The sequence below is a fragment of the Heterodontus francisci genome, chromosome 31 (assembly GCF_036365525.1).
Source record: "Heterodontus francisci isolate sHetFra1 chromosome 31, sHetFra1.hap1, whole genome shotgun sequence".
NCBI lineage: Eukaryota > Metazoa > Chordata > Chondrichthyes > Heterodontiformes > Heterodontidae > Heterodontus > Heterodontus francisci.
The window spans coordinates 31,014,313-31,035,036 of NC_090401.1; the positions used below are offsets into that span (position 1 = coordinate 31,014,313).

At 43.9% G+C, this 20,724-nt stretch overlaps 1 protein-coding gene across 3 annotated transcripts; it reads left to right on the forward strand.

Moving 5' to 3' along the window:
* Nucleotides 1-69: 69 nt before the first annotated feature.
* smim12 (small integral membrane protein 12) lies at nt 70-12,070 on the forward strand. 3 transcript variants are annotated; one of them, XM_068011221.1, is made up of 2 exons: nt 70-133; nt 9,498-12,070. In XM_068011221.1, the coding sequence occupies exon 2, from the start codon at nt 9,503-9,505 to the stop codon at nt 9,785-9,787; it is 285 nt and encodes a 94-aa protein (XP_067867322.1). In that variant the 5' UTR covers nt 70-133; nt 9,498-9,502; the 3' UTR covers nt 9,788-12,070. The 3 variants fall into 3 exon arrangements, with proteins under 3 accessions (XP_067867322.1, XP_067867320.1, XP_067867321.1); XM_068011219.1 differs by lacking the exon at nt 70-133 and adding an exon at nt 2,350-2,494; XM_068011220.1 differs by lacking the exon at nt 70-133 and adding an exon at nt 8,553-8,576.
* Nucleotides 12,071-20,724: the final 8,654 nt, after the last annotated feature.

Consider the following 20,724-nt stretch of genomic DNA (forward strand, 5'->3'; position numbering starts at 1 on the left):
CACATTGTCCAATCATCTGGTTCGAATGTCGATAGGCCCGTTCCAAATGGAGGGAGCGATGACCAATAAGGAGGGGCGAAGGAGGTGGGACGATTAGCGGCTGAGCAGCTGTGGCTGCAGTGAGGGGAGGAAGGTAGGTGATGGTGGGAATGTGGTGGGGCTGGTGTGAGACACACACACTGGGCAGGAAGTTTATCATGACGTATTCCCTTTCCTACCCCAAACTTGGAGCTCTAATCCGATTGGAGGAGCTTTTCATACGAGGAGGGCGCTAATCGAGCCCGGGGATTTGCAGTGGCGACAAGGCCGCAGGAGTCCGCCTCGGTGCCAGAGTACAAGGGCGGCTTGGCCTTGCAACATACCCGTGCCTTGTGTCCACCTGGGCGGCAGAGTTGGTGTGGAATAGTCGGGGAGTATGGTTACAGAGGGGATGTGAAGGAACCGAGCCTTTGTTGGGTGATAAAGTTTAATATGTAATGCAGTGCAGAAGGGGGTCATTTGGCCCATCGTACCTATACTGGCTCTTAGACCGAGCTGTCCAACTTGTTCCAGTCCCCTGCTCTTTCCCCATAGCCCTGTTTCCCTTTTCAAGTATTTACCCAGTTCCCTTATGGGTTTTATTGCTGGTGATTCAGATATAGATTCTTGGAATAACTGAACACTGTTGGTGTTAAACCTGAATTTCCTAATATACTTTTTCTTCATTTGGGTATCTCACCAGAGGGGCATCCTACAATCTCCGAACCATATTACTGAGAAATCCACACCAGTAAAGTTTATTCAATCATGTTTTGAAAAAAAAACTTCTCATTTATTCTTGATTCAGCAGACATTGCAACCTTTACTGTTGGCTCAATACATAGAAATGTGAAAAGTTACAGCACATAAGGAGGCCAATTGGCCCATGGAGCCTTTATTGGCTGATAAGCGTTATACAGCCTAATCCTGCTTTCCAGCTCTTGATCTGTAGCCTTGTAGCTCATAGCATTTCAAATGATTTTTAAATGCGATGAGGATTTCTGCTTCAAACCACCCTTTCAGGCACTGAGTTTCCCCCAACACCCTCTAGGTGAAAAAAAATTCTCAACTCTCTGTTCTAAGGAAAACAGCCCCAGCCTATCCAAACTTTCCTCATAACTGCAACTTTCAAGCCCTGGCAACATTCTTGTAAATCTCTACTCTCTTTCCAGAGCAATTATGTCCTTCCTGGAATGTGACCAGAACATGTACACAATACTCTAGCTGCGGTCTAACCAGCATTGTATACAGTTCCAGTGTTACATCCCTGCTTTTGTATTCTATACATCGACCATTAAAGAAAAGCACTCCATGTGCCGTCTTCACTCTGTGTCTACTTGTCCTGCCACCTTCAGGGACCTGTGGACATTCACTCCAAGGTCTCTCACTTCTACCCCTCTCAATATCCTCCCGTTTATTGTGCAGTCGTCGCTTTGTTTGCCCTCCCCAAATGCATTACCTCACACTTCTCTGGATTGAATTCCATTTGCCACTTTTCCGCCCACTCAACCAAACCATTGATATTCTGCAGTCTTCAGCTATCCTCTTCACTATCAACTACACGGCCAATTTTTGTGTCTTCAGCAAATTTTCCAAACATGCCTCCAATATTTAAGTCCAAATCAATATATACCATAAACAGCAAGGGACCCAACACAGCCCTGTGGAACGCCACTGGAAACCGCCTTCCATTTGTAAAAATATCTGTCAATTATTAACCCTTTGTTTCCTGTCACTGAGCCCAATTTTGGATCCAACCTGCCGCATTCCCCTGTATCCCATGGGCTTTCATTTTACTGACCAGTCTGCCATGCAGGACCTTGTCAAATGCCTTACCAAAATCCATGTAGACCACATCCACTGCACTACCCTCATCAATCCTCCTTGTTACAAAAAACTCAATCAAATTAGTAAGACATGACCTTCCCTTAACAAATCCATGCTGACTATCCCTGATTAATCTGTGCCTTTCTAAGTGGCAGTTTATCCTGTCCCTCAGAATTGATTCTAATAACTTACTCACCACTGAGTGGTGTGAAACAGGGCTGTGTTCTCGCACCCACACTTTTTGGGATTTTCTTCTCCCTGCTGCTTTCACATGCGTTCAAATCCTCTGAAGAAGGAATTTTCCTCCACACAAGATCAGGGGGCAGGTTGTTCAACCTTGCCCGTCTAAGAGCGAAGTCCAAAGTACGGAAAGTCCTCATCAGAGAACTCCTCTTTGCTGACGATGCTGCTTTAACATCTCACACTGAAGAGTGCCTGCAGAGTCTCATCGACAGGTTTGCGGCTGCCTGCAATGAATTTGGCCTAACCATCAGCCTCAAGAAAACGAACATCATGGGGCAGGATGTCAGAAATGCTCCATCCATCAATATTGGCGACCACGCTCTGGAAGTGGTTCAAGAGTTCACCTACCTAGGCTCGACTATCACCAGTAACCTGTCTCTAGATGCAGAAATCAACAAGCGCATGGGTAAGGCTTCCACTGCTATGTCCAGACTGGCCAAGAGAGTGTGGGAAAATGGCGCACTGACACGGAACACAAAAGTCCGAGTGTATCAGGCCTGTGTCCTCAGTACCTTGCTCTAAGGCAGCGAGGCCTGGACAACGTATGCCAGCCCAGAGCGACGTCTCAATTCATTCCATCTTCGCTGCCTTCGGAGATTACTTGGCATCAGGTGGCAGGACTATATCTCCAACACAGAAGTCCTTGAAGCGGCCAACACCGCCAGCTTATACACACTACTGAGTCAGCGGCGCTTGAGATGGCTTGGCCATGTGAGCCGCATGGAAGATGGCAGGATCCCCAAAGACACATTGTACAGCGAGCTCGCCACTGGTATCAGACCCACCGGCCGTCCATGTCTCCGTTATAAAGACGTCTGCAAACGCGACATGAAATCGTGTGACATTGATCACAAGTCGTGGGAGTCAGTTGCCAGCATTCGCCAGAGCTGGCGGGCAGCCGTAAAGACAGGGCTAAATTGTGGCGAGTCGAAGAGACTTAGTAGTTGGCAGGAAAAAAGACAGAGGCGCAAGGGGAGAGCCAACTGTGCAACAGCCCCGACAAACAAATTTCTCTGCAGCACCTGTGGAAGAGCCTGTCACTCCAGAATTGGCCTTTATAGCCACTCCAGACGCTGCTTCACAAACCACTGACCACCTCCAGGCGCGTATCCATTGTCTCTCAAGGTAAGGAGGCCCAAAAGAAAACTCACCACTGAGGTCAGAGTGACTGCCTATAATTATTTGGCCTATCCCTCGCACCCTTTTAAATGACGGTATAACGTTCTCAGACCTCCAATCCTCTGGCAGCTCGCCAGTGAGGATTTGAAGATAATCCTCAGCGCATCCGCTATTTCTTACCTGGCTTCCTTTAACAACCTGGGATGCAATCCATCCGGCCCTGACGATTCATCCACTTTCAAGGATGTCAGACCCTTTAGTATTTCCTCTCATTATGCTTATCGTATCTAATATTTCACACTCCTCTTTAACTACAATGTCTGCATCAACCCCCTCCTTTTTGAAGACAGAGACAAAAGACTCATTAAGAACTCTGTACACATCTTCTGCATCCATGCATAAGTTCCCTTGTACATCTCTGATAGGCCCTACTCTTTTACTCTTGCTCTTAATGTACTGATAAAACATCTTCGGGTTTTCCTTGATTTTACTTGCCAATAATTTTTCATGTCCTCTTTTTGCTTTACTAATTTAATTTTTTACTTCACCCCTGCACTTTCAATACTCCTCTAGGATTTCTAAAGTATTAAGTTTTTTTGTAATCATAAGCTTTCTTTTTCTGCTTTAACATGCCCTATAAGCTTCTAGATAAGCAGGAGGCTCTAGATTCGGCCATACTACCCTTTATCTTTGTGGGGATGTGCATACACTGTGCCTGTAGTATCTTGCTTTTGAATGCCTCCTACTGGCTTGCCACTGATTTTCCTTCAAGTAGCTGTATTGAGTCCACTTTGGCCAGGTCACACCTCAGCTTCATAAAATTTGCCTTCTCCCAATTTAGAACTTTTACTCCGGTTTTATCCTCGTCCTTTTCCATGATTATGCTAAAATTAACTATTATGGTCAGTATATCCAAAATGGTCACCCATTGTTATTTCATCCACTTGCCCAGCTTCATTACCAAAGACTTAATCTAGAATTGTGCCCCCTCTCGTTGGGCTTGTTTACGTGCTGTTTAAAAAAAGTTTACTTGAATGCAGTTCAAGAATGTTGTGCCCTCTGTGCCCTTCACACTGTTGTATCCCAGTTGATCATCATCTTCTTTGGCCTCCTTGTCTCGAGAGACAATGGGTAAGCGCCTGGAGGTGGTCAGTGGTTTGTGCAGCAGTGCCTGGAGTGGCTATAAAGGCCAATTCTAGAGTGACAGGCTCTTCCACAGGTGCTGCAGATAAAATTGGTTGTCGGGGCTGTTATACAGTTGGCTCTCTCCTTGCACTTCTGTCTTTTTTCCTGCCAACTGCTAAGTCTCTTCGACTCGCCACACTTTAGCCCCGCCTTTATGGTTGCCTGCCAGCTCTGGCGATCGCTGGCAACTGACTCCCACGACTTGTGATCAATGTCACAGGACTTCATGTCGCGTTTGCAGACGTCTTTAAAGCGGAGCCATGGACGGCCGGTGGGTCTGGTACCAGTGATGAGCTCGCTGTACAATGTGTCCTTGGGGATCCTGCCATCTTCCATGCGGCTCACGTGGTCAAGCCATCTCAGGCGCCGCTGGCTTAGTAGGGTGTATATGCTGGGGATGTTGGCCGCCTCAAAGACTTCTGTGTTGGAGATACGGTCCTGCCACCTGATGCCAAGGATTGTCCAGAGGCAGCGAAGATGGAATGAATTGAGACGTCGCTCTTGCCTGACGTACGTTGTCCAGGCCTCGCTGCCGTAGAGCAAGGTACTGAGGACACAGGCTTGATACACTTGGACTTTTGTGTTCAGTGTCAGTGATATTGGGGTAGTTGAAATCCCCAACTGTTATTGCCCTATAGTTTTTGCACTCAAATTTGCCTACATATTCTTCTTTCTCCCTCTCGCTATTTGGGGGTCTGTAGTACACTCTTAGTAGTGTGGCTGCCCCTTTTATATTTCTGAGCTCTACCATATCGCCTCATTTGATGATTCGTTTACCATATCATCCATCCTCAAAGCTGTTATTGATTCCTTAACTAATAAGACGTGGTTGCAAGGAAACCAGGTTTGGGAACTGCATTTCCAAGGGTACTCAGTATTTCGGAAGGATAGGCAGGAAGGAAAAAGAGGTCGAGTAACTTTGTTAGTAAAGGAAGAGATCAGTACTGTAGTGAGAAATGATATAGGCACTGGAGATCAAGACGTAGAATCCCCTATCGCTTGCTTTTCTGACCTTCAACCCCCCTTACCCCTCCCCATACAGCTGAACCATACATGGTGCTGTGGACTTGGCTGTAGCTGTAATCCCCAAAGGAACCATTGCCCTTACCAGTATTCAAAATTAAATACCGATTAGGGAGCAAAATGCACATGGAGACTCCTTCACTACCTGCCTGGTCGTCCTTGTATGTCTGGCAGTCACCCATTTCCTTTTCCTGCATACTCTTAAACTGCAGGGTGAGCACCTCCTCAAACATTCTATCCACATAGCTCTTAGCCTTGTGGATGCATTACAGAGTGCACACTCCACTTGAATCTCAATGCAGGTTGGCAAGAGGCAAAACTTAGGGACTCTGAAGTTTAGTCACCTAAAATGCTTCATTTTAGTCACCTAAAATGGCACTGAGCATTCATTAACTTCTCACTGCTGTCCAACAAGGACCAACTGCCCTTTTGGTAAGGGCAATGGTTCCTGTGAGTAGTACAGCCAGAGCCAAGTCCACAGCACCATGCGTAGCTCAGCTGTATCGGGGGGTGGGGTGCGAGGTGGAAGGGTAGAAAAGCGATAGTGACAGGGGATTCAGGTTCCTTTGGTTGGTAGTACATTTGCCTGAAGGTCAGGCAGTTTGGGTTCAAATTCCAATCCAGGACTTAGCAGAAATGCATACTGAGGACGCAAAGAGTCACCTGGTTTGCCATCCTTTAGGCCCGCAGTAATTAGTTGGGTACTGGACAATTAGTGGTAGCAGATGTATTTAAGTGATTGTTAAGCAGACAGTAGATACCAATAACTCCTCCCAAGTGGCATGGTGAGCAGCACAGCTTGCCTTAAGGAACTTTAGCAACAATTGCATGCTTTTTCCAACCAATCATAGACGAACAAAATCCTGGAAATGAGTACTTGTTCTCATACCCAGCCTCCTGCTCATTCCTTCCAGAAACTGCCCCCTCTAGAGCAGTATTTCCTGAGCAGTATGTAATACAGCCAAAGGGGTATGTAATACCCCGAAGAATGTTTTAGGAATACACTATAGCAACTTACTTTAAATATAACTCTTTAGAGTTGGAATGTGTGTCATAATCTGATCAAATTAAATGCATCTAGTACTCACTTTATTTCTCAGAGTAAAGTAATAGGACATCTCTGTTTAAAGGCTAACTCCCTTTTAAGTGGATCAGCGCTGTTAAAATAGATGCCGCGAAATTCGTAAAAGGGCAAGGGGATCGCGCTGCTTCCGATGCAGGTGGCACACAAAATTTGTGCTAAGTGCGCTGTTGAGTGGCTGTAAGCCTGAGCAGGGGATGCAAAATTGAGAGAGGCTGGCATCAGTTCAGGCTAGTGTGCACTGCTTAAAGCCAGCCTGAACCTCTTAACGGGGAGGTGCTGAAAGTCATGTTAACCTGGGAAGGACACAGGAATGGCAGAGAGCGGGCTCCAGTGTTCTCCACGCAGCACTGGAGGCCATGGTGCAGGAGATGGACAGGAGGAGAGAGGTCCTGTACCAATAGGGGATCAGGAGGTCCTCCAGTCAGACAATGTTAAGGCAGTGGGAGCAGATAGATATTGTAGTCAATGCCAGCAGAGTAGCCCCGAGGATCGAGATGCAGTGCCACAAGAAGTTCAATGACCTCACATGACTGGTCAAGGTCAGTGAATGCATCTTCAAATGCTATATCCCACCAGCACTAGCTTCATTCTCTGCTGAATGTACCAAACCCCCATTACCCACTCGCCAACATTCTCTATCAATCATAACTCATAACTAACATTCATAGCTTCATCTCTCACACTTAGCACTGCTGCAAGCCTCACACCCACATCTCATAGCTTACACACGCTGCCAGTCATTGGACCATGACAGGCACATCACCCAAACACACTGTACTACACTCACTGACACACTTCACTCTTGCAGGATAAGGTGACCCATAACTGCAGGCAGCAGCACCTAACTGGTGGGGCACAGGGACAGCTGCACTACCTTACCCCAATGGAGGAGATGATGCTTGCCATCATTGGAGTGGCCTTGATTGTGGCCATGGCCAATGGCGGAGCTGAAAGCATTGAAGGTATCATCCTACCAAATCCTCCTCCTTACATCCCACAGTCTTTCCTGATAAACAAGCTGTAGATGGTCTAAGCATGCGTCTCATGCTTTCCCCCCTCCCCTCACAGCAACCCCCCCCAACCCTTGTATCTTTCTACTTTCAGATACTCAAGAACTATAGCCTGACTAGGCAGTGATGCATAAGTAAGATGTGGAAGACACTGTTGATGAAGAAACAGTGTCACTCTTTCTTGCACTTGCAACCACCAGCTCAATACTGACACTGTGTGTAGTTTAGAGATGGGATCTGTACATAGTGAAACACTGGCCAGGGGGAAAGAAAAGACAGGGTGCCACCTCCCCAGATGGTGAGGTTGCAAGTGAGTTCTGCTCCAAAGGACTCCGATGAGGACTTTGATAAGATGGCATACAGAAGAAGACTGATGTGTATGCATAGAGAAATGTTTGGTGCATTGGCAGGCCTGCCAAAAAGCTTGCAGTCATTGGCGAGGAGCATGGAGCACCAACTTCACACAGGGCTTTATTCAGAGCTTGGCTCTCCTAATGCCCCATGTGCATAGTTTGCACACTGGAGCCAGGAGCCTGGTGGTCAGCAAATAGCCCTTGCCACCCAGTAACCAATTTCTGGTTTCTTGTGGTGGCTCAAGTGCTGATGATACAGTAGACTGGGACAGAATAAAGGCATCATGACTGCTGCCAGGATAATGGGCATTGACCTGCAGGATGCACTGAGCATGATCATACATCAGCTAGATATTGTGGGAGTGGAACCCTTTGCAGTTGCAGTGCATCTCTGAATTTACATGTGGTGCCCACCCACATAACAGTGTGCCCAGTCAGTGGCACCTTCCACCATGGGGAAGCCCACCATCGTGATGAATTTGAGTGCTTGCTCCATCTGCCGCTCTCTGGAAAGAGAGAATGCAATGTATTCCCCTCCCTTTGCATACACAGCGTAACCTCCCTCCCTTATGCAACAGTGGATGTCTCCTGCTGCAGCCTGGAAGGAACCCAATGCGAAGAAGTTCAAAGTCACAATTACCTTTACAGCCACTGGTAATGCTATTCTCGTCTTGCTGAGACTGCAGGTCTGCCTGCAACAGGTGACAGATTTCGGTGAGCACCTCTTTAGTGAAACAGATGTTGCACATAATATTCCTCACTGAGGTTGAAATAGCAGAATTGCATCCTGAAGATCCTGGGCAGATAAGACCTGCCGCTGAGAGCCCCTCTCATCCTCCTCCTCATAAGTCTTTGAGCAGCTTGTCCGCATTATTTCATTCTTCCTGTCATGCTGCAGCCCAAGGTGGGTGGAAACTACAGCACCCTTGACTCAGAGCAAATGGTGTGAGCAGAACCCTTGAAGTGCAACTGTATCAACAATATTCTGTGGCAGAGAATTCCTCACTCTTACACCCTCTTGGAAACAGTTTTTAAAATTCTTTTTGTGGTCCGTCATTACTGTCCTGCCCACCAGTGGAAACAGTTCACAATTTATCTTTATATAACCAATCGTAATCTTGAAGTCCTCTAAAGGGCCACCACTTAACTAGTGAGAAAAGACTTAACTTCTTCACTCTCTTCAAAATTGTAATCCCTCTTCCCTGGTAACATCCTGCTGAATCTATACTGCACCTTTCCATTGCCCTTATATCCTTCTTATAAAATTGTGACCAAAACTATACTCCATTGAAGCCTAACTAAGGTTGTGTACAAGTTCAGTATTTCCTCTGAAAACTGAGAAATAGTGAAGGGCTGGAAATGGGGATAAACACTGATGCAAGCTGGTTACCTGCTGTGATTTTCAGCTTGAGTGGGTTGGAAAGAATTCTGACCAAGCTAGGTAGCAAATCAGATTTTTTTTTTTGGCTGAGAAGTAGTGGCCATTTTCAAAACTTGGTAACCTTTGATGCCATTTTGTTGCAATATAGTTTGGTGACTGCAGGAAAATGATCTAGTTTTCTGTGGAAACTTGAGGATTATGAAAATTTAAGAGCTCTACATAAAGATATTCTCTCTCTCTCTCTCTCTCTGCAGACATCATGTGGCCTATTTTGTGGACTGTCCTTCGTACGTATGCACCCTACATAACCTTTCCCGTGGCCTTTGTGGTTGGGGCAGTAGGCTACAATTTAGAGTGGTTTATTCGTGGGGACCAAAAGCAACCAGTTGAAGAGAAAAGCATTTTTGAATTGCGTGAAGAGAGAAAGCTTGCTGAGATTACCAATAAAGATTGTACCAAAGTGCTAAGCCTAAAGGACAAACTGGAGTTCACGCCAAAGGCAGTCCTAAATAGGAATCGACCGGACAAGGCCAGTAATAGCTAGTCCTTGGAAAATTGACGCGATGAAGCAACCGCTTGTTTCTGAATTGCAGTCCGTGGAGGTCAGATGGCACAAGGTGCATTGGAGTTTGAACATGAGTCTGACTGTGTTGTTGCAATGTATTACAGTTGGATTAGATAAAAGATTTACCATTGAAAATAAAGATAATTACTGAACAATGACTATAGAGTATTATCAAGTCTCAAAACTTTTCACAAAATCTTCTGAAATATAGATCAGTTTGAGATCCCCTTTCATTTAGTTATATGCAAGAATTTGACCTTACAGATATATTGGGCTGGAGTTTGCGGTGTTGCGGTCCCTCACTCAGTGCTCCGACACAGCTGCACTGTGAACCTCCCCCAGCCCCCGCAGAGCTAGCAACCACTGAAATTAGCGAGAATTTCAACTTTGCTGCTCCCAAATCACTGTTAGAAACCCCGAAGAAAGTTACACCTTGTTCAATCAGGTGTGACTGGGTTTGTAACAGCGATGTGATTAATAAAATTTAATGAGCAGCAGAACTGACCCTAGAAAAAGTAATGTTTATCATTGTGAAGTGCTGTTAAATGATTAAATTTTTTAAGCTAATTTTTTTTTTAAAGGTTTATCCAGAATTTTTTACCTTCTACCTTCAGCTGATGCCTATGTCCCAATTTTTAATTCTCTGTAAGTAAAAACATTTAAATGTAATTTTATTTGACTGCTTTTTGTTTCCTGTTTGAGGGTCTCTGAAAATCCTTTTGTGATTGGCTGTATGGACAGCCTGACGCCATCACTGGCTGCTCCACGCTGTGAATGCCCAGTGAAGAACGCTGCAATTAGTTGCAGTACCATTGCAGGCGATAGAGGTGAAGTTCTCACCAGAGAAGTGGCTGGATCTCTCAGTGAGACTTTGCCGCTGACCGCAAACTCAGCCACTCAATTTCTCCACCAACACTAAAGAAAGAACTTGCATTTGTGTATTGCCTTTATGTAACGCCTTTCACAGCCTTAGGACTCCCAAAGTGCATTACAGCCAATGAAATACTTGTGAAATGTAGACACTTTCATAATGTCGGAATAGTGATAGCCAATTTGAGCTTGGCAAGATTCTGTAAACAGCAATGAGATAAATGACTAAGTAATCTGTCTTAATAGTGTTGGTTGAGGGATAAATATTGGATCGGGCTGTAGGGAAAGTTCCCCTGCTCCTCTTCAGAATAGTATATTGAGACCTTTTACGTCCACCTGATTGGGCAAACGGGGCCTCGGTTTAGCATCTCATCCAAAGATTTCAATAAAGAGAGGCATGCATTAACACTTTGGCCTGATTACTGTCCAGGCTGCTTGTATGGAATTTAGATTTTCTCTCAGAAAACGTACATAAGATAAGACTGACAGACTTAATAACACTTGCTCTCCTTTTTACACTGCCCTTCCCCCTCCTTGGCTGTACTGTTCTCACTCAGTTTGTCTGTTTCCTGTACCACCTTTATGGTTTTAATTTGTATCCAGTCAAAGGATAATCCATATCTATATATGCTAATTCAATTGTTTCATAAGCGGGACTTCCTGTAATAGGTTTGGTCATCTCCTTCACAGAATAAAGCCAAAGTGTGAGCAGCACTTGGGGTGAGGTTTGGGAGAGAGAGTGAAAAACATAGGAAGTATTTACAAGGATAAATAGCAGCAAAGCAATTTTACATTTGATTTTCCAAAATAGACCACAATTCATTAATTTAGTGGTGTCAAAATCTGTATTAAAGGTTAAATGTACGGTGTGAAAACTTTTGAGATGCATACTGATGCTGTAGTGTTTTTGCAAACACAAGCCACTGCTGTTTTAGTTCCTCTAAAGCTGCGTGTTCGTATCAATATGTTGTATATACAGTGAAATGTGAACATGTTACAAGGCTTTAGCATGTGGAGAAAGAAATTAAACTTGATGTCGCTGTCGTCAAAATTATATATAATGTGTAAATTTAACTGATGAAAGGGTACTGTCCAACCTTATTTGGCCACTACACTTCCGGCCAGTGAATCAAAACATGAATACTGCTTTGAATGCATTATTGAGGATAGCAGGCTGGATTGTGTTTCAGGATACAATTCAGATTATGTTGGTAAACAATTTAAGTCTCGAGTTTTCTGAACTCTTTAAATCTTGCAATCTCAGCTTATGTACTATCTTATGATTTAACATGGAAAGATTTCTGATGATAAACATTCCTATATTTGTTGCAAATTGAGTTTGTGTACACCTAAGAGTACATATTTACCACAATAAATACCTTTTGCTCTGATTGCTATTGTGCCATTACTGAGAGGCTCCTGGTTGCCATATACGTAAATTGGGGCCACCACTTTTGACACAAAGGGAAGTTTTACTCCGAAATATAGTGCAGATTGCCACTTTCCATACTCGCCATTCATTCTGCACAAATACCATGTAATGGATTCGCCATGCAGAAATTGTTGGTTTTAATTTGAGTTATGTGTTAAAACAGTATTTACCACCAATCTGTCTGCTTCTGAAGGGCTGAATCTGCCACCTGGAAGGGGTAGCAGACACAAATTTAAGACCCTGATTTTGTGGTTGTAATGACAGTGAAACTGTCAGGGTCACTCATTACCTTGTGAAACTGACCGCAACTTCTGGTATCCATGCATGTGCAGTTAAATGCAGAAATCCAGAAGTTGCTGTCAGTGATTCCCTGTTCCTCCACAGGGTGTACTGTTGAAGATCCCGCGGACAGCAACCTTTGGATATCACCGAACTAATGAGAAATCCACTTCACAGAGATTGCTAGATCTTTGTGGCCAGCTTTCTTTGCCCCAACCACAAAATATAGGCCATTGTAAATGAGGATAAATTGATTACTAATGTATTGGGTTTTACATTAAACTTTTTACACATGCTTTAAAGATAAACATTTAACTAGCAGCGTGGATGTAGATTTGAGTGTTCTGTACCTCATAATAGATTCAAGGTAATTCACTGCAAATTCTGGTGTGTACGCTGTAATTTTTTTATAGGGTATCATTTCCAAATATAACAGTGCAACTTAGTGTTTTAATTGAAATGGCCTTTGTAAAAATGAGGATGATACTTGTGTCCATGCACTTCACAATTTTAATTTGATAGTGTTCCCATACCCTGGAAAATGTAATGGTGGTGATTGTGTACAGTAACTCTTCAGTATAGTAGTGTCTTTGCAAAGTGAGATGAAATTGCTACAATCATCAGTTATGAGGTTAATTTTTAAATTATATATATCTCGTTATTGTCAAATGAAAGCCTGACTACTGTTTATAGAAGCTATATAGTGTGAGCTAGTAAATGTCTAATTAGTTACTCTGAATAGTAAAAGAATTGCACACTATAAAATAAATTTTTTTTTAAAAAAACTATCAATTGTAAAAAGAAAAAATGCCCAAATGTGAGAGGCTGGTATCATCGAGTGATCAACGTTCAAGACTTGGCAAAAGCCTGCCGAGCTGCAGCATAATGATTTCAAAGATTGCTGGCTTGGTAGTACAGCCACACTTACTCTGGGAAGTACACATTTTTGAGACATTCACCACAGCTTGATCGAGAAGGTAGTGCTGTATTGTAGTTTTCCAAAAATCTCAGGCCATTTTTAAATCCAATGCATATTTGCTAATGCTTTGTACATATGCATTCCTTCGCCATTCCAGCATATCTCTATCTCACTACCACCTCCTGACACCTCCATTGCCTCTGATTAGTCATGCTGCTTGTCTGGGATGAGCAGAAATTTCCTCCATTTAAACATTGGAAAGACCAAGTCCATTAACTTCGATCCCCATCACAAGCTCTGTTTCCTGGCCACCGACTTCATCCCACTCGCTGATCACTGTCTGAGACTGAATCAGACCACCATAACATCACGCATCTCAGCTCCTTCCTCAGCTCATCTGTAAGAGGTTCCGTTCCCGTACCTTCTTACTACAGTTCTTGGACTTTAGGAATTACAAGAACAAAATTGCATATGACACAGGCTTAACCATGAATTGTTGTTTCATTGAATCCAATAATATCCCTAATACAGACACCTCTATGGTTAGTTGAAACAGAAATAAAACAAAACTGTTCTCAGTACAAAGCCTCCTGCAGTAACTTCAAGTTGACACCCCAATTCCCAGCTGAACCCTGTAGCGATTTGACCACTTCTCAGTTACCCAAAACAAAGTCACTACGACTTGTCTCAAACTTACAAATTTCAGGCAAAAACACTACGCTTTTGTGCCAATCCCTCAGACCAAGATCACTACGATTTGGCTGAACCACAAATACGGGCAAAAACGCTACGTGTTTTTCCCAATCCCTCAGACCAAGATCACTATGATTTGGCTGAAAACACTTACAATAACACACACGGCTGGTTGGTCCAGGTGTTGATTGTAGGCCATGAGTCAAGATGACCAATTTTGCCCCTCCTTCTGACTGCAGCCCCCATAGTACAAACCCCTTCAAGATTTGACTGAAAAACTTACAATCACCCACACGGCTGGTCATTACCAATGTTGACGGTCGGCCTGGACCTGAGATGACCAGTCCCCATCCGTCACACAATTGCAGCCCCAAACCGTTCGATCTTGTCCTTTTTATGATGATCCTTATTGAAATATCATGAACACATCTCCTGAAGCCATCCTGCTGGATGGTCAGCGCTTGGCACCTTTTAAGCTTTTTCCTCTGTTACTTGCCTGGTCCAGACAGATCCATTTTAGTTCTGATGTTATTTCCATGCCCGAGACAATGTGAGGTAGCCGAGGCTCCAGAGCTGATATACACGAGAAAGGTTTCTCTCCTGTCTTGACTGTGGTCTGGGGCCGGTTAGTTGTAACAATAGTCTCGCCAATTACTTAACATGATGGCAGTTATCCTGTGTCACTGTTGAGAAAATGTCCCAAATTCCAGTCCTTGAACATTATCAGTTCTGTTGTGATGTTGGAGTGCTTGAAATTGACCCATCAGAATACAGCCTGCCTCTGTGTGCTCTGTGTTGAGGTTTGGCTCTCATTCACAGTACTATTGTCTGTTGGGGTTCCTGCCCCCTACTCCACAAAGTCCAGTTTTAAAGTCCAGTTGGGGAGGGGGGGGGGAACTGCAGGGTGGATTCCGATCCTACACTGATGATCTGCTGATGAAACCCTCATTTATGTCTTCAGTATCTCTGGACTCGACTATTCCAATGCTCTCCTGGCTAGCCTACCACATTGCACCCTGCATAAACATGTTAATCTAAAATGTTGCTGGCCATATCTTAACTTGCACCAAGACCCATTCACCCACCACCTCTGCTCACTGAACTCATATCCTTGTTTTCAAATCCCTCCATAGCTTTGGCACTCTCTACCTCTGTAACCACCTCCAGCCCAACAACCCTCTGAGGAATTTGTGCTCCTCCAATTCTGGCCTCTTGCACATCTCTGATTTCATCAATTCCCATTGGCAGCTGTGCCTTCAGCTGCCTAAGCCCTTAGCCCTAGCATTCCCTCCCTAAATCACTCTGCCTCTCCTTTTAAGGTAAAACTTAAAGAATACCTCTTTGACCAAACTTTTGGTCACCTGTCCTAATATCTCCTTATGTAGCTCAGTATCAAATTTTGTTTGATAATGGTCCTGTAAAGTACTTTGGAAAGTTTTACTGTTACAGGCGCTAAATAAACGCAAGTTGTTTTTGTTTGGTGGCACAATTGTGCCAGTGTAGTCAGTATTCTTTACAGAATTCAGGCATTTAAGATATTGAGAACACAGCATTCCACTCACTTTTCCTCTAAGTTACAAGTGCTTGGCATTGCGCTGTAAATACTTAACTATGGGGGGGGGGCGCCATAGAATCGCGGTGGGGGAGCAGTGGACGGAGGGCCCATCGCTGCCCCGTTGCCAAGCGATTTTCCTGGGGATGGGATAGGCCAACAATAGCCTTCACACCCAGAGGCCAATTGAGTCCCTTAAGTGGACTACTGACGGCCAACTAAGAGCCTCTTCCTTCCACCGCTGGGATTTTACCAGTGGTGGGGCGTATCTCTACAACATGGGGAGGGCGCCTTGTAAAATGAAGCTCCGCCCACCCCCAGGATTTTGTGGGGGGTGGATCCCTCCTTTGTAGCCAATCCACAGAGGCCCCCCACCACCACCGGGAGCCACTATATCACCTGGAGACCCCCGTCCTCCTGGACTGCACGACCACCCTCCATGCCCCCTTGCCGGGGCATTACTGACTGGCCCCGGTGACCCCACCTCATCTACCTGAGGTCCAGGGTTCCAGCACTGGGCCTGTGTACAAGGCCTCTGCAGTACTGGCAATGGCCACCACTCCCAGTGGCGCTGTCGATACTGCTGAGCTGCCAGCCCTCTGATTGGCCAGCTGTTCTTGGAGGCGGGTTCCCCGTCTTTAAAGGGACAGGGATCCCAGCTCATGAAACTTAGGTGCAAAAAGACTGGAGGATCACTCCGGGATGAGGTGGGGGGCTGCAGGGGTTCTGTGAAAAGGCCAAGGCAAGGATGCCCCTGCCTTTTGGCCCACAGCTGGGCACCCTACCTCCTTCACAAAATCCTGCCCATATTGTGCAAGCCATTGGTGAGGGCTTGCATGCACTCATTTGATTGTAACGTTTGATGTTCTGTGCATGTGGCCACACTTTCTATGAATGAAGACATCATCACACTTTGGTGGGACCAGTAAGGAAGGGCTTTCATATGGTGTCTCACACATCACAGATGAACAAGACCAAATGTTGGAGACAGGAACAGCAGTGGAGAGTATGTGTCAGAGGTCGCAGTATGTTCCAAGTTTCGCTCAGCTCGAGAAAGATGCTGAACCTCGGGGGCCGTCGACTGAGAGGATATTTCTGGAGCAGTAGCAGAGAATGTGCGAAGCACAGGCTGGCTTTCCAGCCACATTGTGCACGCTTGCAGAGATATTGGAGGAGGTCATGTCAAACATGAGTGGCATGATGTCGCAAGCGTTTGCGGCTGGGCAGTCCAGCTGCAAGAATATTGAAGGCATTTACTGTAGAGTTAAACTGGTTTACCATATATAAGTTAAGAAGTATTTCAAAGTTCAAAAGATAAGTTCACATGCAAAAAGACATTCCCAGCATACTCCTGGTAGATAAAAGATAACAATTTATTTCTGCTATTAGCAGTACCAACTTCTATTTCAGAAAATATTCAGTTTAATGCTGATGATGATGGAAATGAGGGCACCCATGACTCCCAACATGAGATTTGTAGAGAGAGCGAATCCTGCAATACCTGTCAGCAAAACAAAATGAGAAAGAGAAGTATTGAATTTCAAGCCTGGTACAAGAGTACTAATGATGTTATTAGGCTGCTATTTTAAGATTTAAATTAGGCCCCCCACCCCCATCCCCCGGTCACCTGCCTGCAGCAGAAGACTAGGCCAATTCAAAGTTGCTGAAGATAAAATGTATGAACGGTAAGTGAGCTCAGCTGGTTTTAACCCCTCCCACCCAACATTTCCAGGCGGTACAGCTGGTTAAAATCGACGCCACAGTTTGTGTGCTCTATGTAGGTTTATTTAAAGAAGTAATATATATGCAATTTGCTTTTTTTTTCAATAACATTATTATATACTCTCCAAGGTGTACTTTTTTCTTTTACCTGAAGAGTTGCCACAGTGGCTTTCTAACTCAGGTGGCTCCCACGGTTCTCCAATGAGCGATAACACTATCATTGTAGTTAATACTAAAATTCTCCTTTAAGCTCATTTTTTAAAGAATTGGGGATAGATTTGCAATATCAATTTCAAACCACATGAACCCTAATTAAGGACCACCTTACTTTGTGATGTATTGCTATAACATTTCTACAGGAATAATGCTGGAGTGTTCAGGTCTCAACTATGAGACCCAAATTCAAAATTTTATTTCAATTGACAGTCCCCATCCAAGGTGAGTTTTGCCAGTCTCAAAGGAATATCTGTAGGAGGAATAGAAGACTAGGTAATGTGGTGCATTAATTCCCACTATGGCTTGCCTCAAAGCACACTGCAACTGTGCCGTAGGATGAAAACCTTTCCCACATTGTAAAATGTAGCACTGTTCAAAGTCTGTCCGTGGGCACTCACTCCCCTGAGCAAGAATAGCATGGATACAGTCCGCCAATTTGATACAATGATTGAAAAAAAAAGAGAAAGAAATATTTTACCAATAGACTCAAGTGTGGTCACAAAACTTCCAAGTGGTACTATTCCTTTATTGAATCTTGCGGTGATTGACATTAAATTGGCAGCCCAAGAACCTGCTGCTATTCCAGTGGCAGTGAATCCTAGCGCAGCAATAAAACTCTGAGCAGCATTAATGGCACCAACTGGAAATGAAAATATTTAATTTAATTTGAAGCTCTGTAATAATTATGTGGTGGCACCAATTATATATCGATCTTCCCTTCCCATTTTCCCATCCCCCTTTTCTCTTCCCCTCTCTTGGAGGTGATGACGCATGCTTGGATGCAATTCTATGAGTGATGGCAAGTCCAGATTTTTATTTTATAGGCTTCCTGTGATTAGATTCAGTCTACACAACAATATATTCCTATTTCATTGTAGAGTCTATATGGGGAACATCCTGGTATGATCTTGGTAGTGACTCAGTGCGCATGTACAGACTCCAGAAGTTGTTGTCAGTTTCAGAGGAGTAATGATGGCAAATGCTGATGGTTTTGCCATCATTACTGTGACAAAACTTGGGTCACTATCTTTATGCTAAGTCTCTTGCACAGTATCTGATAAGTACTTTTCAAAAATCTACAAACCACATTCAACGTTTTTCCTTTGTCTAAGATCTCTGTTATTTCTTCAGATAATTTTATGCAGTTAGTAAGGCACAACCTGTCCTCTATAAATCCATAACAGGTCTAGCAGCATCTGTGGAGAGAGAAGCAGAGTTTACACTTTGGTTAACACTTCGGAACTGGCAAATATTAGAAATGTCGAATGTTATAAGCAAGTAAAGCGGGAGTGGGGAAAGAGATAACAAAGGAGAAGGTGTAGATTGGACAAGGCCACAGATTAGCTGACCAGAAGGTCATGGAGCAAAGGCAAACAATATGTTAATGGTGTGTTGAAAGACAAAGCATTAGTACAGATAGGGTGTTAATGGACTGAAGATTGAACAGCAGCAAGTACAAAAATGAAAAAAAAACAGTGGGTAAGCAAACTGAACAAACTAAGATGAAATAAAATAAACATACAAAAAAATGTAATAAAGAAAAAAATAACTAAAAATCGAAGTAAAATAGGGGGCCATCATGCTCGGAAATTATTGAACTCAATGTTCAGTCCGGCAGGCTGTAGTGTGCCTAATCGGTACCGCTTAGGTACATTACAGCCTGCCGGACTGAACATTGAGTTCAATAATTTCAGAGCATGACGGGCCCCCCATCTTACTTTTATTTTTAGTTATTTTTTTCTTTTTTACATTTTTTTTGTATGTTTATTTTATTTCATCTTAGTTTGTTCAGTTTGCTTACCCACTGTTTTTTTTCGTGTTTGTACTTGCTGTTGTTCAATCTTCAGTCCGTTAACACCCTATCTGTACTAATGCTTTGTCTTTCAACACACCATTAACATATTGTTTGCCTTTGCTCCATGACCTTCTGGTCAGCTAATCTGTGGCCTTGTCCAATCTACACCTCCTTTGTTATCTCTTGCCCACCCCCACTTTACTTGCTTATAACCTTTGACATTTCTAATATTTGCCAGTTCCGAAGAAGGGTCACTGACCCGAAGTGTTAACTCTGCTTCTCTGTCCACAGATGCTGCCAGACCTGCTGAGTATTTCCAGCATTTCTTGTTTTTATTTCAGATTTCCAGCATCCACAGTATTTTGCTTTTACTCTATAAATCCACGTTGGTTGGCCCTGTTAAGCAGTTGGTGAAACAGGAGTTGGTAATTTTATCCTGTACTGTTTAATCTAGTAGTTTACCAATAGCTGAAGTAAGACTAGCTAGTAATTTCTTGGTTCAGCCATGTCTTTTTTTTGATGGGTCACATTTACAATCCTAGTCTTCTGGCACAATTCCCCTTTCCTCAGAATTTTGTAAAATTGTAGCCAGACCCTCCATTATTTCTTCACTTGGCTTCCCTCACGATCCACAAGTGGAAACCAACAGGGTTTGGTGATTTAAGTTTGAGTAACTTCTTTGGCATATCTCTTTAAATAATCTCCACCAGCTTTTCTACAGTGATCCCTAGTGGTTCTATAATCCCAATATCACAGAATCACAGAATAATACAGTGCAGAAGAGGCCCTTTGGCCCATCGAGTCTGCACTGATGCATTAAAGACACCTGACCTGTCTACCTAATCCCATTTGCCAGCACTTGACGTGTTATGACGTGCCAAGTGCTCATCCAGGTGCTTTTTAAAGGATGTGAGGCAACCCGCCTCTACCACCCTCCCAGGCAGTGCATATCCATCTACTCTGAAATGTTATTTACTTCGTATCTCAGTCCCCTCATTCACCTTTAATGAACTGCTTTCTTTATCGTTTAGCAGCTCTACCTCTACCTTGATGTTTTTGTACTAATCAACCCTTTTATGTTCCTTGCTAATTTTCTTTCATATTTCCTCCTAGTCTTTTTAATCTCCATTTTTGTAACTTTTCAATATCCTTTATACTTGTTCTGATATTCATTTTTATTATCACTCGGCACACAAAGTACACAACGATTTACCCCTTTGATCCCCTTTAAACCTCCTCCCTCTCACCTTAAATCTATGCCCTCTAGTTTTAGTCACCCCTACCATGGGAAATAGACTCTGGCTATCTACCCTATTTATGCCTCTCATAATTTTATATACCCCTATCATGCCCCCTCTCAGCCTCCTTCGCTCCAGGGAAAACAGACCCAGCCTATCCAATCTCTCTTTATAACTCAAGCCCTCCAAACCAGGCAACA

What these genes read in the sequence shown, in the direction of transcription:
- smim12 (XM_068011219.1), top strand. Translation starts at nt 2,359, where the DNA reads ATGGGGCAGGATGTCAGAAATGCTCCATCCATCAATATTGGCGACCAC. An exon ending in AGAAATCAACAAGCGCATGG is followed by an intron (nt 2,495 to 9,497) that starts GTAAGGCTTCCA and finishes CTCTCTCTGCAG; the next exon opens with ACATCATGTGGCCTATTTTG.